Source organism: Phocoena phocoena, chromosome 19, assembly GCF_963924675.1.
Source record: "Phocoena phocoena chromosome 19, mPhoPho1.1, whole genome shotgun sequence".
Lineage (NCBI taxonomy): Eukaryota > Metazoa > Chordata > Mammalia > Artiodactyla > Phocoenidae > Phocoena > Phocoena phocoena.
Window position 1 is genome coordinate 5,679,828 of NC_089237.1, and position 22,232 is coordinate 5,702,059.

General features: G+C 55.3%; 1 protein-coding gene across 1 annotated transcript in view; it reads right to left on the bottom strand.

The window, feature by feature from the left end:
• SDK2 (sidekick cell adhesion molecule 2) overlaps positions 1–22,232 on the bottom strand; it is a 258,634-nt gene that overhangs the window by 117,230 nt on the left and 119,172 nt on the right. Inside the window, exon 2 of the mRNA XM_065896647.1 lies at positions 20,938–21,097. Within this exon, the coding sequence (XP_065752719.1) occupies positions 20,938–21,097 (160 nt within the window). The remainder of the gene's footprint in view (positions 1–20,937; positions 21,098–22,232) is intronic.

Consider the following 22,232-nt stretch of genomic DNA (forward strand, 5'->3'; position numbering starts at 1 on the left):
CAGAAAGGTTGAGCAAGTTGCCTGAGGTCACCCAGCTTGAGGGCAGCAACTCGAGATTCAATTGCAGGCCCATCCGACCCCAAACATGTCCCTGCCCCACACCCACCCCCTGGCCTGTCCAGGGGCTCTGCAGAGCTCTCTCCTCACACCCCAGAAACAGATGCCTCACAGGCGCTGCCCAGACCTTGACCTGACCCAGGAGCGCCCCTCAGAGAGATTCGCCTGCTGCCCGAGAGGCCAGGGTAGTGAGGTCTGGGGATCATTTTGCAAAGTGGCAAGTGACACGGGACATCACATTTTATCACAGGGAGCATAGAGGGATGAAGAGACAGAGAAGGCAACACTTGTCCAGGGCTCAATGAGTTAAAACTTACAGAGGTGCCCGTTTGGATTTTTTAAAAAAATGACTGGGAAGGAAGAAAGCCTGAGTTTGAGGTTATTTTACAAAAATCATAAAGAAAATAAAAAGACAGACAGGAGGGTGAGGGTGGACGTGTCACCTCCCGTTTTGCTCACAATGACGCTCTAGAATCTTCCCCACTGCTCCCTGCTTTCTCCACCTCTGGGGGGCAGGGCGGGGGGAAGCCCTTCCATCTGCTCTCCAGGCTTCAGGGCCCACGGGGCCGCTGTGTCCAGGCTCCTGGCACCTGGCTGAAATTCCACGTGATCCCTTTTCAAGCCATCAGAAAGAAAGCAAATTAAAACAAGGCAATAAAGAGCCTGCATGGAAACCGGCCTCATGGAAGCAAGTTGCCTGTGCTTTGTGGCCTAATGGCTTTGCTTACTGCCCGCTCTCCCCAGCCTGCCATGTGTCTGGGTGTCCACGGGAGATGCTGCTTTTAATGACCTCTTAGCCCCAGGGGGAGTGGGCGAGAGAGCAGCCTCTTAATCACACCTGCCCAGGTGCAGAGGCCAAGGAGGCTTTAACCTCCACTGTAGCCCTGCTGTGAGAGGCCCAGCTTGTTTGGGGGGCACTGGGGCATCTGGGGGTGCATCTGTCCTCATCCCCCACCTACTGACCCCTCCAACACCGTCCAAGTGACTTTTCCTGGCCCTGGCTCCGTCCCCAACCTGGAGGAGACCTGGCTGTATGAGTTTCCTACAGCTGCTGTAACAGATAGTCACAAACTTTGTGACTTAAAACAATACAAAGTATTCTCTTACAGTCCCGGAGCTCAGAAGTCCTGAAATCGAGGCAGGGGTGCGTTCGTTTTGGAGCCTTTAGGGGAGGAACCTTTTCCTTGCCCTTCCCAGCTCCAGGAGGCAACCTGCCTTCCTTGTGGCTCCTGGGCCCGCATCACTCCAGCCTCTGCTGTTCTCCTCACATCTCCCTCCCTCACTCTGACTCTGCTGCCTCCGTCTCAAAAGGACCCTTAGGATTACATTGGACCCACAGGGTAACTCAGGTAATTTCCCCGTCACAAGGTCCTTCCCGTAATCCCAGCTTTAAAGCCTGTGTTACCATCTGCAAGAGTTTGCCAGAGCCAGGTGCCACACACTGGGCATCTTAAAACCTCAGACATTTCTTCTCTCACAGTTCTGGGGGCCAGAAGCCTGAAATCCAGGTGGCAGCAGGGCCACGCTCCCTCTGAAAGCTCTAGAGAAGGAGCCTTCCACGCCTCTTCCAGCTTCTGGAGGCTCCAGGAGCTCCTTGGCTTGTGGCCGCATCACTCCCATCTCTGCCTCTGTCTTTACGTGGGCTCCTCCGCTGTGTCTCCGTCTCCACATACCATCTCCTCTCTGTGTCTCTCCTCTTATAAGGACACCACTGCAGTGTGATGTCATCTTAACTAATTACACCTGCAACGAGCCCATTTCCAAATATGGTCATATTCTGAGGTCCTGGGGGTTTGGACTTCAACATCTGTTTTGGGGGACAGGAGGAGGGCTGGTGGAGGCTGTGGGGAGTGGAAGGCAGAAAGGCTTTTGGGAGGTGGTCCTGTCCAAGGCAAGACATATAGGGGGAAGGCAAGCCTGGGTGAGGGGTGCCAGGCATGACGAGTAGATATCAGAGACAGAGAGAGAGAGAGAGATTCCTGGGACCGTGAGGATTTGGGACTTTTCTCCGAAGGACAGTAGGGATTTGCTGAGGGTGTTAAGCAGGGGTGTAAAACAGAGGTTGGCCAACTACGGCCCACGGGCCAAATCTACATCCCATCGCCTGTTGTACGGTAGGCATACTAAGAACAGTTTTTATATTTTTAAATAGTTGAACGAAATCAAAAGGAGAGTCCTGTTGCAGGACAGGTGACAATGATATGAGATTCAAATTTCAGAGTCCGTAAATAAAGCTTTATTGAAACCCAGCCACGCTCATCGTGGACGAATTGACTGTGGCTACTCCTGCAATACGACCATGGAGTTGAAAAGCTGCAAAGGACCCTACGAGACCGCAAAGCCTAACACAGTCAGTATGTGGCCCTTTACAGAAGAGGGTTTGCCAACACTTGGAGTAAAGTAAGCAGATTTACTCTTTACAAACTCTGCTCCGATTACAGGGTGGATGACGAACTGGAGTTGGTCTAGGCCGTGGAGTGGGAGGACAGATGGGTCTTTGCCACAGACCAGGGTAGAGACTGCGGGGCTGACCAGGGAAGATGGAGCCAGGGAAGGTGGAGAGCGTCTGCCATGTTGGCCTCAGGAGGGAGCTGACTTGGGGGCAGTTTGCACAGGCACAGCTGGCTGAGAAATTGGGGGTAAGCAAGAGAAGAGTGCCGAGATTTGGGCCACGACAGAGCAGAATGGATAACAAGTAGAGAGTGGATGTGGGCAGAAGGAGGGGCTTCATTCTATTAAAGGTGGGAGAGACCTGAAAACGTCTACAAGTTGGTAGAAAGTTCGAGGGAGAAGTAGAGAGACGGGGTAAGTGATGGATCATACAGATCCTGCAGGAGTTGGGAGGATGGATCATTTGCACAGAGGAAGGACCATGGGAAGAGAAGCCGGGAGCGGGCATGGTTCACTGAGACAGGGCTCCGGAAGCAGGAGGGATTCCTCACAGTGGCTTCTCGTTCCTCCAGGGAAGGGGGTGAGGGAAGGGGTGTGGGCTGGGTGGTGTGTCTGGAGGGAAGGTGGAGGATAAATACGCAGACATGGAAACTCCTGGAAGGCCCAGGTGAGGTGGTACAAACTCTAGTTTGTAATGGCGGCCCCCAAAGGCGCGTGGTATTCGCTATCAGGGCTCGGTGGCCTTACTTAGGGAGCAAGACGGGTGGAAAGCCAGAGTGACCCAGGGCTGGGGTTCTTCCAGGAAGCCGTAACAGATGGACCACAATGCCGGGGAGCTCAAGATACTGGCAAGATTGAGCCGAGATGATGATGTGACGTGTGGGCTGATTATGGATGATGGGGGCTGAGGGCATGAGGGCAAGAGGCTGGAGCTGGACCAGCGGCACGGGCAGAGCCTGCGGAACCAGGGCAGAGATGCAGGATCCCGAGCCCCAACCCGGCCCTGCTGAGGCCGGATCTGCATTTAAGATGTTCCCAGGGTGGAACCTTCCTACCCTGTTGCTGGGAATGTAAATTGGTGCAGCCACTATGGAGAACAGTATGGAGGTGCCTCAAAAAACCGAAAATAGAGTTGCCATATAATCCAGCAATTCTACTCCTGGGCATATATCCGGACAAAACTATAATTCGAAAAGATACACGCACCCAGACGTACACAGCCGCACAATTTACGAGAGCCAAGACATGGAAGCAACCTAAATGTCCATGAATAGAGAAACAGATAAGTAAGATGTGGTATATATATACACACACATACACACACACATACCCACATATATACAGGAATATTAGCCATAAAAAAGAAATAATGCCATTTGCAGCAACATGGATGGACCTAGAGATTGTCATACTAAGTGAAGTAAGTCAGAGAGAGAAAGACAAATACCATATGATGTCACTTATATGTGGAATCTAAAGTATGATACAAATGAGTCCATTTGAGTTCAAATCAGTTCGGCATCTACGAAACAGAAACACTCACAGACGTAGAGAACAGACTTGTGGTTGCCAAGGGGGAGGTGGGGTGGGGAGGGATGAATTGGGATTTTGGGTGAGCAGATGCAAACTATTACATACGGAATGGAAAAACAAGGTCCTACTGTAGAGCGCACTTCAATATCCTGTGATAAACCATAATGGAAAAGAATATGGAAAAGAATCTATATAACTGAATCACTTTGCTGTAGAGCAGATATTAACACAACATTGTAAATCAACTATACTTCAATAAAATAAATTGAAAAAAAAAAAAAGATGTTCCCAGAGTGATTCCTAAGTGTGTCGCAGATGGAGACAAGGTCAAGGAGGTGGGTCTAGGACAGGTTCAGTGCGCGATGGGAGGGAGGTTGGGGTGTGTGGCCACAGAGCAGAAAGTCTGAATTTAACGTTTCAGACGTGACCATCCCACGCGAGGACAAGGGCCAGGGTGTGGGCTCCCCAGTCCTCAGTTTCCTCCTCTGTGAGATGACTCTGATTATTGTCTGATAATGAGACTGGTCATAGAGTCCCAAAGAATGACAGTCCTGAAGAACCCCACTTTGGCCTCGGATTTCCACTCCGATCCTAGCTGTGCTACTTGCCAATAAGCGAGGGATCTTAGACAAGAGGCCGAACCTCGTTAAGCCGGGGGCACCACTCCTGTGTAACGGGCAAAATAAGGGCGGCTGCTTTCCAGAAAATACGAGTAAGGACAGTTCTGCTCTAAGGCTTGTTTTGAAAACATGCATTTGTTCCGATGCCATTGATATGTCAGGGAACAATCGGCGCGTAACTTGAGTTTTGCATCTGCTGTGTGTGCTTCAGTCCGCAGGAAACACCAGGTAAACCCAGAAACCCGCACGCAGCTGAACGGAGCTGCAGAGTTACCACAGTCTGCACACCCGGGAGATCGCATCTCCCGTGTGTGTGACGAGCTCACCCACCCACATCTGGTCTTACAACTCTCCTTTCCATTGCAGACAACCCTCCTTCCACCCTGCACAATAACTCACCGGCTGCAACCCACCGATGCCCACTTTCACTAGCAAATTTCAGGCCCTTCGAAAAAGGCCAAGTACCATACTTATTGTAGTCTTTACGCATTTCTAAACCACTGAATGTACGCGAACCTGAGCAATCATCCTCATTATTCTCCTCTCTTTTTTTACATACCCCTAATGAAGTTTTTAAAAAAAATAAATGTATTTATTTAATATTTATTTTTGGCTGAGTTGGGTCTTCGTTGCTGTGCGCGGGCTTTCTCTAGTTGCGGCAAGTGGGGGCTACTCTTCGTTGTGGTGCGCGGGCTTCTCAACGCGGTGGCTTCTCTTGTTGCGGAGCACTGACTTCAGTAGTTGTGGCACGCGGGCTTCAGTAGTTGTGGCACATGGGCTCAGTAGTTGTGATGCACGGGCCTAGCTGCTCCGTGGCATGTGGGATCTTCCCGGACCAGGGCTCAAACCCGTGTCCCCTGCATTGGCAGGCTGATTCTTAACCACTGCGCCACCAGGGAAGTCCCCCTAATGAAGCTTTTGAGGGTGGCTCCCTCACCCCATTTCCCCCATTAGCCGTGTGGTTTCTACTGCATGATTTTACACAGCGCGGTGACTTTTGCAAACGTTTTATACCTCATTTTAGCAGAACTGACTGCCCAGTGCTTAGCTCGGGGTCTGACATTCAACATGCACTCGAGAAATGTGTCTTGATGTGTTTGCCATCGTTATTAATCATTTGACCCAGAATGGAGTGCCCACAGTGATCCAGGCGCCGCGTGAGGCTCCGGGTGTCAACAGTGATAATAACCATAATAATAGCACGACCACCGTCTTCGTGGTATTGGGGTACCCTCAGCTCCTTACATTTACATGAAATGTTACTGCTGCTGCCATACCTGCTTAGAAAGGCCCTGTTCCCCAGTCCCAGGACCAGTCCCTCATTTCCTTCAGCCAGCCCCCACCCGTTGGACATCTCAGAATCTCGGGGGACAGAAGGGAACAAGGACTTGCTCCTCTCAGGGCAGAAATGACTTTGCCGCGGTCCCTTTAATTACCACAAGGGATAAAAGCTAATTAATACTGAGGAGGGCGGGGCCGACGCGCATCCGGTGGGCACGGATGGGCACGGAGCGCAGGTGATACTGTGAACCCTCCAAGCTCTGCCCGACCAGCCCGAGCTTCCTGCATGGCTGAGTCCTGCTCCCTGGTCTTCACCGGACTGCCAGTTTCCCCAGGCCAGATGTTTGTGGGATTAATGAATGCTGATAAGGCTGGAGGATGCCCCGCTGTACCCCCGGGTTTCCCCCCAGCTTGCCCAGGCAGGTCGAGGGGAGCTGGGAAGAGGCCCCCCCTGGCCGTGCTGCAATGCCTGCTGTTGGCAGCTCGGGCAGGGCGGGGTGTGTGGTGAGCTGCCCGTTCCCTTCCCGCCCAGCCCTGGCTCAGGGTCAGAACTGATGTCCTTCCTCTCTACCTGGGGCGAGGCTTCAGGTGGTGCTGCATCTCTCCTTTCCGAGTCCCAAGGCTCAAGCATCCAGGCAGGGAAGGTGTCCACTCCCCGAGCCCTCCCCTAGCTCCCGGCTCTGGGTTGCCTCTCCCTTTGGGAGAGTCTTGGCCACACTTCCACTGAAGTCAGAAAACAGGCACCAACAACTACTAGTGTCCAGAGCTGTGCTGGGCGGCTTGGGAGGCAGATGCTCTAGGGTGTGGTGGGCACAGGTGGAGAAGGAGGGTTTTGGACTGTCTGTGTATTTTACTTGCTGTGTGACCTCGGGCAAGTTGCCTAATCTCTCTGTGCCTCCATTTCCTCAACTACGAAATAGGAGTAATAGTAACAATTATAGTAAATAAACCAGGCAGTTCTAACCACTTTACATATGATAATGCATTTATTCCTCTTTAACTACCCTATGAGGTCAGAATTCATTTTATCCAAATTTGGCAGCTGAAAAAGATGAGGAAAACAAGGCACAGAGAGGCTAAGTAACTTGCCCAAGATCACACAGCCAGTTGGTGGCAGAGCCCCAGGAGGTGGCCCTAGATTCTGTGCTCTTTACCACGACACCGTGGTCCCTACCTGAAGGCACATTGTGAGGATGCCATAATACCTGTCACGTGCTTATTAGGACAGGGCCTGGCATGAGGCACGTGGTAAGCACATGCCAAGAGTTAGCTGCCACTGGGATCATTCACGTTCTTCTTATTCGCTCAGCGTGTCCTGGGGGAAAGGAGTACTGCCCTAAGCCCCCTCTAACAGCCGCCTAATACCAGACCCAACGCTTCTGCTCAGCAAGTCAGCCTGGGCAGCCGTGTCTGCAGATGTCAGCAGGTGACGGAGGCCGCCCCGAGCCCAAGGGTCAGAGCCAGCCCCCCGCTTCTCTGTCCTTCCCGACATCTGCTCAGACCCTGGGCAGGGGGCCCCACAGACAAGCCCACCGGCCCAGACCGTTCTGGCCTCGGTCCAGCGCGACTCACCTCTGACCTCTGCCCATCCTCCCTGGGCTTTCCAAAGTCACCGGCGAAGGTGACTTCAGAGATACTTGGTGGAAGAGCTAGACCAGAACCGCGTTAATGGGGCCCTGGGGACCCGCCTGTGAGCCGCCATCTGGAAAAGGTGATCTGCGCGGGCTGCCGGGCACCGGCCAGACCTCGGTGGAGCTGGGAGCCTGAAGAGTGGGGCCCGAATGCTTTGCAGCCACTCCAGTGTGGATGTGGCGTCCACTCTCCCGTACATCTGGCCTGGCCTCGTGACTTGCCTTCACCCGCAGAATGTGGTGGAACATTCCACAGCCCAGGCCTCAGGAGCCTTGCAGCGTCCACGACGGCCCTCTCAGACCACTGCCCCAGACCACCGTGCCACAAAGGATGTTAAGCCACAGGAAGAGAGACAGGCAGCCCAGCTGTCCCCACCGCGCCCAGCTCCCGCTGACCGCCCGCCGAATGCAACTTCGTGAGAGCACGCAGGAGGGACCAGCACAGAAGCGACAAATCACGGCTGTCTAGGTGACTGAGGTTTGGGGTGGTTTTCTAGACGGCAGGAGGTAACTGACCAGAAGCTGTGGCAGAGGCCACGCTGGGTGTCTCCGGTGGGCATGGTCCCTGCTTTTTGTATGCTCCCTAGGGGTCGAAGGTAAAGGAGTAGCTGCGGTGGCTGGAGCTTCTGGACGTGCTGTACTGTGCGCTGACCTCCAGGGACTGGGCCCGATCTCCTCTGGGGAGACTGTCTTTCTTGGGTACTATTCCCTGTTCTGCAGGCAGGAAGCCCCTCCCTGCTCCCTGCTCACGCTGAGCTGTAGAACTCTCCGGCATCTCCCAGCCCCCAGGGGCTGCTGGTTGGAGCTGTAACCCCTGCTCCCAACCCCCCACCCCTCCTCCAAGCCCACCCCCAGGAGGCTTTGCGCCCCAGGGGACTTGGGCAGCCGGCTGGGAGCAGACCTCTTCCTTGGCTAGGGTGGGAAGTTCAGAATCACAGAACCCCCGGCGCCCATCAGTCAGAAAGCAGAAAGTGGGTCACAGCAGACTCCTCAAGACACAGGGGAGAGACCACCTGAATCCTCCCACACTGAGAAATCCCATGAACGGGCCTGATGGGTCTCTGAGGGGTATGGGTGGGGAGAGGGGAGCCAGGTACCAAGTCAGCCCCCAGGAAGCAGGGGTCATTACCAACTCCCTAGGCATCTGTCTAGACCATTTGCCTGCCTGAGTGCAGAACAGAGTCAAGATTGAATTAGTTTTTGTGTCCTGGCTGAGAGCCAAGGTTGGGGGGGCTGCCTCCAGGAAGATCTGGGGAAGGGGGAGGAAAGAGAGAGGCTCTCAGGGCAACCTGGCGTCTCCAGACCAGCTGTGTGAGGAGGGAGAATGAACATCTCATTTCCATGCATTGAAATCTCCCTCATGACAAACATATGTGCCTCTGCTGGGGACCACCTCCCATCCCTCCCCAAGGACCTTGGTCATCAGCACACGTCCACTGTCCTATGTCCATCTTTGCGCATTGGTTACCAGGGATTCGGGTTAGGTTTACATATGTCAATTTCGAGTGACAGATGATCAGACCCTTCCTGATTTGCATGTTAAGTTCCCTTGTGGTAGAAATAAATGGCCTCCGCTCCTCAGAGAGCAGATTTCCTCAGGAACCTCATCATGAAAGGCAGCGGCGATGCTTCACGTGCGTGATCTGTCTGCACGCTGCGGAGTCTGGGCGGACGTAGCCACCTGTCCCCAGGGCTGCCCGGATCAGAAAGTAGCAGGAGAGGAGGGGGAGAGAGGGTGTGGCTCATGTGTGCACACCTGTGTGTTCTAGACTGTTCCGTGTAGCGGGGCCACCAGCGGGCCTACGTCCCTTGCTCCAGCCCTGATTTGCAGCATGACCCTGGACGCGTCACTTTACCCCCTGGGCCTCAGTGTCTCCATCTATACAATGGGAGGCCTAGTAACATCCTCCTCCAACCACCCAGTGAGCGTTGAACTTAGCAACGAGGGCTCACGTGGGCCATGGATGGGCCCCCAGAGCTGTGCCAGTTGCACAAGTGTCAGTGAGGAGGCAGGGAGCAGCTCCTCCCTGCCTGCCCCAGCTTCAGGGGGAACCTACGGCTTCAGGGAAATGCCCTCCCTGCCCCACTCCCAAGGGTTCTCAGGGCTGTGAAGCCTCGGAGTGATGTTCTGAACCACGGGGACATCAAGAGGACGCAGCGGATACCCAAGGGGAGAGAAAGGAGCCTGAGACCCAGGGCCTGGGAATGACCCCCACCCCTAGCTTGATGTGTCCCCCGCACATCCTGAGACGTTCAACCTGACGAAGGAAACATCACTGAATCTAACTGGATCTTGGAGTCTCTGCGTTCACCCGTACTCGTAGCCTGATGAAATCCAAGCAGCGCTGGATGGAGACTCAGGGGGCCTGGGCGTGAATTCTAACCTTGACATTAACTCACGCCCCGACTCTGGGGCAAGTCATCTTCCTCTCAGGCCATGGTGGCCTGTAAGGTGGCGAGCTTGGCCCGGGGGCCAGGGAGCCATCCTGTGGCAGTGACTCTCCCAAGGCCCCAGGCGCATGTCCCCCGGCCCCCACTGCCCTTTGCTCGAGTCCAGCAAGGTAACACCTACCATCCATCTCCGGCTTCCTCAGCAGTGGGGGGCCCACCCCCTGCCCAAGCCAGGACCCATTAGTGAGAGTGAGGAAACAGGTTGCCATGGAAACCGAGACAGCCAGTGTTTTAGAATCTCTTGCTTCTTTTTTACCCCCTCTTTCCCCTCACATTTTGAACTTATTCATCTTAATTGGCATCATTATCGCAACGACACCCTGAGGTCAGGGGAGCCAGCCGTGCCCCTCGCTGCCCACCGCCTGCCCTGGTCCTCCGGGGCCTCTCTGCCTCCTGCCCGCCTCTCTCCTGGCTTCTCCTGTCACTCCCCATCAGAGTGGCTGGTCCCCTTGGGTCCAGGAAGGACCTGTCCTAAAGCAAGGGGAGGCCTCCACCCCCGGGAGTGGGATAGGCCAGGTTTTAGGGCCTCAGGACCCTGTCAGGAGGTTTCTTGGGCACCTGTAGGGACCGGGCCAGGGCTGCTCCAGGTGACTGAGACCCCTTCCACCAATGGCCTCAGCCTTCACCAAGGCTTCAAAGAGCGGGACTGCCCAGAGGAGACCAGGGTACAGTACTGACACCTGGGGGAGCTGGTGCCTTCCATCCACGGGGTGAATGAGCGCCGGCCAGGCTCAGAGTCTCTGAGCCTCTGGCCTCGTCTGAGCAATGGAGCTGTCACACCCGCCCCACGCATCCCACACCGAGGACCAAATGCAAATGCAGCATTGACGAAAGCAACTCTGTGCTACGGGAAGTCCAGTCTACTGGGGGCAGGAGAGACCCCAAGAGGGACCAGAGGGTGGCCTGCCACCTCCAGCTTCTCCCTCCCATGCCAGGCCCCTGACGCTGGCTCCAGCTAGGAGGGTCTGGGGCGCACTGCTGCCTCACTCTACATCACTGGTTCCCAGTGGGGGTGACGTAGCACCCCCAGGGCACATTTGGAAGCGTCTGGAGACATTTTTGGTTGTCACATTTCGGGGAGGGGACTACCGGCATCTAGGGGGTCCAGGCCACGGAAGCTGCTACACACCCTACAATGCACAACAAAGAATAACCCCACCCCAAACGTTAAGAACGCCCAGGTCGAGAAACCCCACTCCCGTTACTACCTTCCTCACGGGCAGCACGGGGTGTCCTCGGAGGGTCCCTCAAACTCTGTTCCCACCCCGCTCCTGCGGGCCCCCCTGGGTGCACAGGCGGGGCGAGCAGGGCAACTCCCTGCAGCCTCCCCCCACCCCTGGATCCTTGGGAGCCGGGAGAGGGGCTTCCGGGTCAGGGAGAGGACAGCACGCTCGGCCGCGGGCCTCTTCCTCCTCTCGGTCCACCTTCCCCACCCCTCCCGGAGGGTTACGACCTCTCTAACCTCGTTAACTTTTTTTTTTTTTTGCGGTACGCGGGCCTCTCACCGTTGCGGCCTCTCCCGTTGCGGAGCACAGGCTCCGGACGCGCAGGCTCAGCGGCCATGGCTCACGGGCCCAGCCGCTCCGCGGCATGTGGGATCTTCCCGGACTGGGGCACGAACCCGTGTCCCCTGCATCGGCAGGCGGACTCTCAACCACTGCGCCACCAGGGAAGCCCTAAACTCGTTAACTTTTAATTACTACCTTCCCTCTGCCTCAGTAAGCTGGCTCCATGCCATGGACATCTCTATTAAAATTCAATGTATGCTTCATCATAACTAATTCCTGCACTTCAGCTTTCTCACCAGCAGCCTTCAATTTTCAGACAAGATGTCCAAACTCACGGTCAAATTGGAGTCAATTCGACCCCAAAGCGGTTGCATATAGACAGATGGGATCTGGCTTTGTTGAGGAAGAAGAGCCCAGGCTTCCCAGGAGGGTAGGGATGAGGCCAGGGCCAGATAGAGTAAGGTGGGGAGAGAGGTAGACAGGATTCGGGATTTATTTGGTGGCTTTCAGGCCACCCTTTCCACTTACAGAGCCGTCGATGACCAGACACATGGACCTTCTCCACCCCTGGGAGGTAGCTACTCGTTTTATTGTTCCCATTTAACAGACTGGACAACTGAGGCAGGGATGAAGTAGTTTGCCCAAAGGCATACGGTGAGTCGGGGTGGGGACTGAGATTGCTATTGAGGGGCTGCTGATGCTGAACCTTGGAGTATCAGGTAGAAGCGGTGTGTAAGGACAGCACAGGTGGAGGAGAGAGGTGAGCAAAAGCACAGCGATGTTTAATAACAGAGACCATCAGGAAATCTGTCCTTCATCCCGTTAGTGCACGGGGTGGGCGAGAGAAGAGGCTGGAAAGAGAGGCAGGACCAGGTTACACGGGGTCTCGAGCGCCCCGACCCAAATCCTCCAAAGACCACCCACCACCTGCAGGATGCAGCTCAGAACGTTCTCCCTGGCGTTCACGGTTCTTCCTCCGCCATCCCGCGCTGGCTGTGCCTCCCCGGCTCCCAAGGCGGCACCGGGCATCAGCCGGTCGCCACCATCACACTCCTCCCGACGTCCGCTTCTTCACTCCTGTTTTGCCTTGAGGATCCCCTACGCTCAGTGCCTCCTTCACTGGCTCCTCAACTTGCCCATCCCCACTCTCCTTAGGTCACCGGACATCCGTGTCCCTAAATCTAGCAGAGAGTTGCTAGCATCCACAGCAGCTGACACAGTTGACCACCTGGTCCTTCTCGAAACACCCTCTTTCCTTCCATAACACCCCAGTCTCCGTTTCCTTCCTCTGTCTTCGCCTCTTGGCCTCATTGTGCTGGGCTGGCTGTCACCTCCTTTCTTTTGTCTGCCTTCTGAGACCCCAGCGCTCTCTCCCCTGTGCTGGGTCCGCTCCCTCCCCATCCTCATGGCTGTCATGGTCACGTGGACTCCTAAATCAAGACCGTCAGCTCAGGCTTTTCTTCTCATCCACTTGCCTGTTGGCCGTCTGGACCTGATGTCTGGCCAACCACCCACCACCACGCACAGCGACGTCCAGCAAAGCCCCTGCTCTTCCGGTGCCTCCTTCCTCAATCGCCTCACCGTCCTCCCTTTACTGGCCATGCCCAGCTGATGGAGTCTCACCAATTCCATCTCCCACAGAAGTCTCAGACCCATGCATTCCTCCCATCTCCACTGTCACCAAGATGGTGCAAGCCATCAGCCATTCCCACCGTGACTGAGCAGCCCAGCTCCTAACCGTTCTCCTCCTGTCCACTTCCCACTCAGCTGCTGGGCTAAATGTTTTTTAAATGGATATCCGATCGTGTCCCTTCCCTGTGAACAGCCATTCAAGGGCTCCACACAGCTTTTCACAGAAGATAAGAGCACTCAAGACAGAGAACAAGCCCCACCTTGGCCGGCCCGTCCACTTCTCCAGCATCCTGCCCTCCCTGAGCTCCCCCCGCCTCGACGTGTGTACGCACCGCTCCCTGGGCAACCCGCCCGCCCGCCGCCAGCCCCGGCTAACTCTGCGCATCCAGGTCTCAGCTGCCTCACTAATGTCTTCTCTGGCCTGTGCTTTCCCTCAACAGCACTTATCAAAACTGGAGCCCCGTGAATTCCCTGGCCGTCCAGTGGTTGGGGCGCCGTGCTTCCGCTGCAGGGGGCAGGGGTTCGATTCCTGGTCTGGGAACTAGGATCCTGCGTGCTGGGCAGCGCGGCCAAGAAAAAACTCCCAAAAAACAAAAAACAACAAAAAAAACGGGAGTTCATTAATACCTGTAGAATTATTAAAATCTGCTTCCCCTCTGGACTGTATGACCTATGAGGGCAGAGGTCTTCCTGTCTTATTGAGCACAAGGTCATCAGCACCCAGCACCTGCTGCGCCAGGAGAGCTGCCCCCCGTTCACTGCCTGGCCCCACCCAAGGGCTCTTCCCTTCTCCGTTCAAGCTCGACGACTTCCAGAGGCTGCCCGAAACCTCTCTAGGATACTCTCTTGGCCTCCAGCACCTGCTGTGGCTCCTCGGTCCAGGCGCTTACGGGTCATGAGTGCACACCTTGCCCCTTGGCTGGAACCAACATTTCTAAAGGGCAGCAGGAAGGGGGGCTTTGGTGGGGAGGGTCTGGCACTGCCTTTGGTCTTGTCCTCCTTGCCTAGCTCTGTGCCAGGCAGGCAGAAGGTCCTAAATCTCCGCCTGGTGAACGAATCAGCATCTTCTGATGTTTCTTTCTTTTTTTTTTTTTTTTTGCGGTATGCGGGCCTCTCACTGTTGTGGCCTCTCCCGTTGCGGAGCACAGGCTCCGGATGCGCAGGCTCAGCGGCCACGGGTCACGGGCGCAGCTACTCCGTGGCATGTGGGATCTTCCTGGACCGGGGCACGAACCCATGTCCCCTGCATCGGCAGGCGGACTCTCGACCATTGCGCCACCAGGGAAGCCCGATCCTGATGTTTCTTCATCAGGCTTGGAGGGAGAAGACCTGGCCCATCTTAGTCCTATGACTTTGGGCCCTGGGTGGGGAGCTGAACCAGGAAGATGCCTCCCTCATGTCTCTTCCCTTAGGAGCTGCTGATGTCCAGGGATTGAGAACAAGAACCTAGGTGAAAGTGGCCCTCGCGGACCAAGCATGGGGTGGAGAGGCAATGGGAGAGGCCACAACAGTGAGAGATCCGTGTACCGCAAAAAAAAAAAAAAAAGAGTTAACGTATGTGAAGCACTTAAAGCAGGGCTGGGCCGTGCTAAGTTCCATATGTTGGCCGTGAATAGTTCCTCTGCTGTGGTTTAGAAGGCTAGCTGGGGCCCTGCCCAGAAGGCTGGGCCCTGGCAGTGTCACTGCCCTGGCAGAGGACAAGCACGGCAAGACAGCTCGGAGCAGGGGGCGGGACACAGGCTTGGGGTCTGAACGATCCTGGGTGAAACCTGGCTCTCCAGATTTGGCTGTGTGACCTTGGGCAAGTCGCTGGACCTCTCTGAACTGTGATTCCTAGCTAAGAAGCAGAGATAATAATAGCACCAATGTCCCAGAACTGCTGTGGGGAAGAGCGTGGTTTGGTTCCTGGCACCCATGTGGCACGTGCCCTCTGGAAAGCCCACCAGCCTCTGCCTCCCTGGCCTCTGCTGCCTGCTCTCACTTCTAAGGGAGGCCAGAGGAGAAGGCAGAGACAAAGCAGCTGGCACTGGAGTTTCTTTTTTTTTTTTTTTTGCGGTACGCGGGCCTCTCACCGCTGTGGCCTCTCCCGTTGCGGAGCACAGGCTCCGGACGCACAGGCTCGGCGGCCATGGCTCACGGGCCCAACTGCTCCGCGGCATGTGGGATCTTCCCGGACCGGGGCATGAACCCGCGTCCCCTGCATCGGCAGGCGGACTCTCAACCACTGCGCCACCAGGCAAGCCCTGGAGTTTCTTTTCATCCTCTCCTCTGAAGGATTTCAAAGGTTGCAGCTGCTCTGCAGGGGTCCCCTATTTTGTGACCACAGCCAGGGCCATCTCACGCGTGGGTCTCTGCCTCGACTGGGCTTTCTTCTCCCCACCACCGAGCCTGTGCCCCTCCCAGATGCTACAGCTCCACCATAAACGATGTCAGGCTGGTAGCAGGGCTGAGGACACAGCGGGGGCCAGCCAGACGCCCGGCCTGGCTCACCTGAGCTTCCCGTCCACACACCTGCCCGTCTCCACACCCAGCAGGGCCCATCTGGGGCCTCGGAGGATGGACTCAGCCTCAGCTGGTCTCACACCCACACGCTTGCCCCCCAGAGGGTCTGAGGGGCCCTCGGCTTCTTGTCTCTTGGGCCAGAGAACGGCACACAGTGACAAAAGTGGGGCAGAAGGAACCCCATCGGGAGCCTGTGTGCATCTGTGCAGAAAGGACAAAGCGCACTCAGGTGACAGACCTCTTGGAGCTGCCACTTGCTTCCTGGATGAGCCCAGCCACATCTGGAACTTCTGTGAACTTCGTCTGCAAAATGAGGGTAATGACACTTCCTAGTGTTGCTGTGAAATGACGTATATTAACTTCTTGAAACCGAGGGAGTCTGGATAAACAGTTTTTCTATGGATACGCGTGCCTGATTGCGTGTGGGAATCTGTGTGTGTGTGTGTGTGTGTGTGTGTGTGTGGTCTGCCTAGCTGATTTGTTTTTCCTATTTGATTTTAAGTGTGAGAATAATTATGGCAGAAGGCGTTACCCAGGTGGGACAAAATAATCTGGTTGAAGACCCTGCCAGGACATGGTCACAAGGACGGGAGGTTAATGTCCATCCCCCTTCCTCCCCTACAGCCACTGCCTGACCTGCCATTTCTTGAGCTGGGGGGATAGTCCCAATGCACGCAGCCCTGGCTGGTGACCTGGATGCAAACGGAGGCTGACCTGATTCAACCTGGAGAGATGCACCCCCCATGGGAGGGAAGGGGGGTGGTGGGAGAGGCTCCAGAGGCAACAGAGAGGACCTGACCTTTATGTGAGTTACTGACCCACAGAGTCAGGAAGTCACGCAAACACATCTATGTGCTTTGCACGCTCATAACCATTAAATGTGTATATGAGACTTAAAGAAGCATATATATAACCAGAGCCCTGGGACCCCTTGGAGGAAGGTGTGCTCACCCGTACAAGAGATTTCTGGCGGCTTTGTTATTTGCCCCATTATTCTATCAAGATGATACCCTGTATAATCCTAACAGGTACCCTTTATTTCATGTCTGTTGCACCCGGGACTGGTTTGTCCCATAGCATCTCATTTAATCCTCACGATAACCCTCTGGGGTAGGCGTTACCGTGCCCAGTTCCAAAGTGAGAAAACAAATTCAGGGTGGCTAAGTATTTCTGCCCTAAGTCACAGAGCTAGTAAGCGGTAGGAGTGTGATTGTATTCACGCGGGCCTAACCCAGGCTATTTCCACTCTGCCCCCACGGATGGATTCGGACCCGCAAACTCCCCAGGGTCACCGGTACTCAGAAGGAGGCACTGGCTTTCCTTCTTGTAGATTCCTCTCTCTCTCACACACATACACACGCCCCTGGCCCATTCTGGTACAGATCCCACTGAGAATAAACACCCTTGGAGACTGAATGGGAATGCAAACTTCTTCCTTTGGAGACGGCGTGGGAAACAGTTACATTTACGGCAGTGTTTCCAATCTTCTTTTCACTCAAACTGCTGAGTCAATTCAGCCATCTTTCTGCCTGAAAATTGGATATTATCACTCGACTCAAAACCTGGAGTTTGATAAAAACAAAAACAAAAACCTGGGGTTTGGATGAGATAGGAAGTCCTCAGCAAAAAGCAGTGGTGAGGCAACCGTAACGAGGAGCTGCTGACCAATCTCGTACACGATGGGGTTTTCAGTAGGCATTCATTCAAAAGGGGCAACGAATATTTTGTTGAGGCAAAAAGCAAGAAAGTGCTAGAAATCCATTGGGGACATGTCAAAAGGACTCAAGATCCAGCTTGAAGAAGCTCCATTGGCCAACTCTGGGTTACTACGAGCGTCCAAATAATGATGGGAATGGATTAAATTAGGGAAAATTAAGTAGAAAAAATTATCCGTGAGTTTGTACTGATGCTAAATTATTTTAAAGGGGATGAGAAAGGAAAAATCTCTTTCAAGAAAGAATGCCAACTGGGCTTCCCTGGTGGTGCAGTGGTTAAGAATCTGCCTGCCAATGCAAGGGACACGGGTTCGAGCCCTGGCCCAGGAAGATACCACATTCTGTGGAGCAACTAAGCCCTTGTGCCACAGCTACCGAGCCTGCGCTCTAGAGCCCGCGAGCCGCAGCTACTGAGCCCACGTGCCACAACGACTGAACCCTGTGCGCCTAGAGCCCGTGCTCCACAACAAGAGAAGCCACGGCAATGAGAAACCCACACACTGCAACGAAGAGTAGACACCGCTCGCCGCAACTAGAGACAAGCCCACGCACAGCAATAAAGACCCAACACAGCCAAAAATAAATGAAAGAAAGAAAGAAAAGAAAAGAAGCCCCTGCTGTAACCGCCAGCCTTCCTGGGGATGAGGAGGCAGGAGGATGAGTTTCCCGAATGGATGTCCATTTACGTCTCCCTGAATAACTTCCACCCAACTAAGCTCTGAAAGGGAGATTTGTTTTCTAGAACGTGCAGAGCACAGTTAGCAGAAAGACGCTTAGGATACGCACGGAGGAGGCAATGGCTTCAATCTTTCTGCAACGGGAGGCGGTGTGGGGGATGGTAAAGAATTCTAGCCCTGTAGTTATGTGACTTATTTGTGAAGCCCAACTCAACAACTTGACCTTGGGTGGACTGTTTCATCTCCCTAAACCTCAGTCTGCTCGTCTGTAGAATGGAGAAAACACTGGAACCTACTCGTGGGATTGCTGGCAGGATTAAACAAGATGCTCTCAGAGCGCCCATCATGCCGTCTGCCAGGTAATAAATTCTTTTTCATTGCCGATGACTGTTATCATCATTACCATCATCAACAGCTGCGCCCTGACAACCGTTTGGATGCCTCCAGGGACAGGTTGCTGACTGTGTCCCGAGGAAGCCCATTCCATCGCTGGGCAAGTCTGAACCTGAGGCTGAGCCAGAATCTGCTTCTGTGTAAAGCCCACCCCACGTCCCTGCAGCTCCAGGCACCAAAAGAATGGCTGTGAAACAGATCAAGAACCAACTCTCCTCCTCCTCCTGGGTCCCGCCTCCAGCTCAAGACAAGGGCGAGGGCACCATTAAGAGTGTGGTGTGCCATCAGCGTGTTCCTGGGGAGCCCATTCAGGCATGTTCGGCGTCCAAGCGGCTGCAGGGGCTTTTCATGGACACGGTCAAAACTGCCCAGGGTGCCAGACAGCATTTAGGAATGGCTCTGGGCCCCAGCTGAAAACCATCACGGGGACCACCCTGGGAGGCTCCCTGGAGAACCGAGGCCCAGAGTGGCCAGCCCTGGAGGGCCTCCTGCATCCTGGTCCAGGTCTCTCACCATCCACAGAGGGGAGGGTGGTCGCCCTGCCCCGGCCTCTCCTGCCCGCCTCCTTTGCCAAACTGGCCACTCCCACCGAAACCAAGCAGAACCTTGTGGGGCTCCTAGGCACCAAAGTCTTTCTGTGTCCCCCATTTCTTGTACGTAGGGAATAGCCTTCAGCCTCCATGACCTTCCCTGAGTCCCAAAGGGCAGATCAGAACAGTTGCTAATCAGGGAAGGGAGGGGATGCAGAGACAAGGGAGGGGCAGTCAAGAAACAACAGTGCAGCCTTGGGGCAGGTCCTGGTCCCTCCTCAAGGGATACACACAACAGTATCTTTGAGCTCTTTACAGAACTAAAACCCCCGACAAATGGAAGATGAACTGTTTGATGAATCATTCTTCATTTCAGAGAGAAGGTCACAGTTCGATAACATCAAGAACCACAGAAGCTCATCAAGAGGCCACCTGAGGAGCCTCCCTGGTGGCGCAGTGGTTGAGAATCCGCCTGCCAATGCAGGGGACACGGGTTCCAGCCCTGGTCCGGGAAGATCCCACATGCCACGGAGCAACTAAGCCCGTGCGCCACAACTACTGAGCCCGCGTGCCACAACTACTGAAGCCCGCAGGCCTACAGCCCGAGCTCCGCAACAAGAGAAGCCACCGCAGTGAGAAGCCCGCGCACCGCAATGAAGAGTAGCCCCCGCTCGCTGCAACTAGACAAAGCCACAGGCAGCAACGAAGACCCAATGCAGCCAAAAATAAATAATAAATAAATTTATAAAAAAAAAAGAGACCACCTGAGGCCAGATTGAAGGAGTGCAGGCCCTGCATACACCCTAATCTTATCAGTAACCCCACCCTTGAACTATTGCTGTAAAACTCCTCACCAAATCATCACAGGTTGGGACACAGTTTTTGAGGGCATGAGCCCACTGTGGCCCCCTTTGCCTGGCAAAGCAATTCTTTTCTACTTCACCCCAAACTCTGTGTCTGAGATTTGGCACTGGTGCACAGAGGCCGAATTTTCGGCTCTCATCACCATCCCATCCAGGCCAGGGCTGGGGCAGAAGGAACCCGGGCATGGGGGTCACCCCAAACTCTGGCCTCCCTGCTTCATGAAGAAAAGGATGGTTTTCTGGAAAGGACCGATTCTCAAGCTATTAAATCCCCCTCCTCTCATTTGCGTTCCTGTCCCTGGTGGCAGATTTGTATCAACATCCCCAGGGCAAGACAATCTTGTTTCCCCAACAAAAGCAATTATGCACATCGGGCCTGGGGATTAATCACAAGGCACAGGGTCAGGAGCCAATAAAAAAGGCCGAGATAGGGGGATAGAAGCAGGGGGAAGGAGAGCCGGGAGAAAGGCTGGAGGCTACCCGGCTTGGGGAGTAGCTGCCCCACCGCTCACCCTTCTAGTAGCAAACTTGCTCTCACTGAGACCCTGTTTCTCTCTCTCTCCGTTCTCCCTTATCCCCACTTGGCAGTATCCTGAGGAAGGAAGGGTAGCCCAACCCAGAGCCCAGTGCAAGGGCACAGCAGGGAGTGGAGATAAGCGCAAAGGTCCTGGGGGGGAGGTCCCACCTCCATGTCCCCCCCGAATTGCCGTCCCAAATAGATTCTGTCTGCCCCTTACAGACCCCAGGTAGCTGCATGCCCTACCCCTCTGCTGGACTCAGGCCCCTCCAATAGCTCCCCCGAGAGAGCAGGGCTCTTCTCAGTGGGGAGGGGAGGTGGGGATCTGGTCACAGCCATGGCCACAGTCTAGCTGCTGGCAGCGGGCTCCCCTACGTCAGTCATCACCTCTGCCCCGTCCACGGTTGCCTGGCCACCCAGCCATCTTCTGCTGGGGGCAGCGGGGCAGCATCTTCTCACCCTGGACGAGGGCGGCCTTGGCCCCCTACTTCTGTCACCCCAGCCTCCCAGCAACACTGGAGTAGGGGCTCCCCCACCAAAACCGCCACACGGCGCCCCTGCCCAGTGCCCTGGTACCCCCTCAGGACACAGCAGGACCCTGGCGGCTGGGTGGGAAGAGAGGGGCGGCACGCTTGCCTGTACTCCAGAGAGAACTTGGTCAGCTCCCTGTCGTTGTGGAGCCACTTGAACTCCAGTGGCCAGCTGCCCTCGGCCATGCACGTGAGTACCAGGCGATTCCCCTCCAGGTGCACCTGTGTTCGCACTGGCTCCGTCTTGAAGTAGGGGGCCACGTCATCTGCAGGAAACAGAGACACAACATTGCTGGTTATCACCGGCTCACCTGCCTGCGGTTGCTCAGCTGGAGCCCTGAGGTCCCGAGGCAGACAGGGCAGGTGCAGTGGGTAACCTGCCAAGGTCACACGCCTGGGAAGAACTTGAACTCAGGTCAGTCTGACTTCAGGGCTTGTCTTCAGAGTGAGTTCTCCCCACCAGGTTCACCGCCACTGCTGCCACCCCTCTGCTCCAGTACCTTCCACCTCTCTCCCCTCGGGATCCCCATCCAGTCCATACCCTTTGCTTTGGTTTCTCCTTCCAGAGCAGAAGGGAGGGGGTCGACGGCGCTTACTGCATTTCAGCCAAAGGGAACATAAATACCACGAGGGAAAGGGAAACAGGGACACCTGCGCTGACAGGAGTGGCAGGTGATGGGGCTGCCCTGAATCCTGCTTCCCAAGGCTGGAGGAAACCCTGCAAAGGCATCAAGGGCAGAGTCCCTCCGGTCGGCCCCCTCCACTGCCAGCCTGCTTGATCTTCCATCCCGGGTCCTGGGCCAGCCTGCCTCGGCCTCCCCGTTCGCACACCAGGTCGCCGTTGGGGCAGAGGAAATGGCACTGCTGGGCTGTGGGTGTGGGTCCAGCGCTTGCTATGCTCCCTACCCTAACCCTGTGACCTGACTCAGTCCAGCCAAGCACGAGCGCCCCCCGCAGCTGCCCTCGACGGAGACAACGCACTCCGGATCTCGGACTTCAGGGGACCACTCAGACCAACAGCTTTGGGTGGAAATAGAGGCCTTCTGCTCTCTGGCCAGTGGGAAAAAGGGCAGAAGTGAAACAGACAAGGGGGTTGACAAAAGGACAGGGAGAGAGGGGGGAACGGGGACAGGGCCTCCAAGCCCATCATTGAGCAGACCTGCCCTTTAGGGGCTGGGCTGGGCTGGGGGAGGAGCCAGGATCTGGAGACAGCACAAGGACTGAAGCACCTGCTAGGTTCTGGGCTGTTCCTGGGGCTTTAACATATGCTCATTTAATCCACACGCAAGCCCACAACCAGACAGGATCATAATCCACCTTTTAGAAAAGCGGTTAGAAACCCGCCCAGGGCAACACAGCTGGAAGGGGAGGAGCCAGCCCTGCAGGCTGAGCACCTAGAGT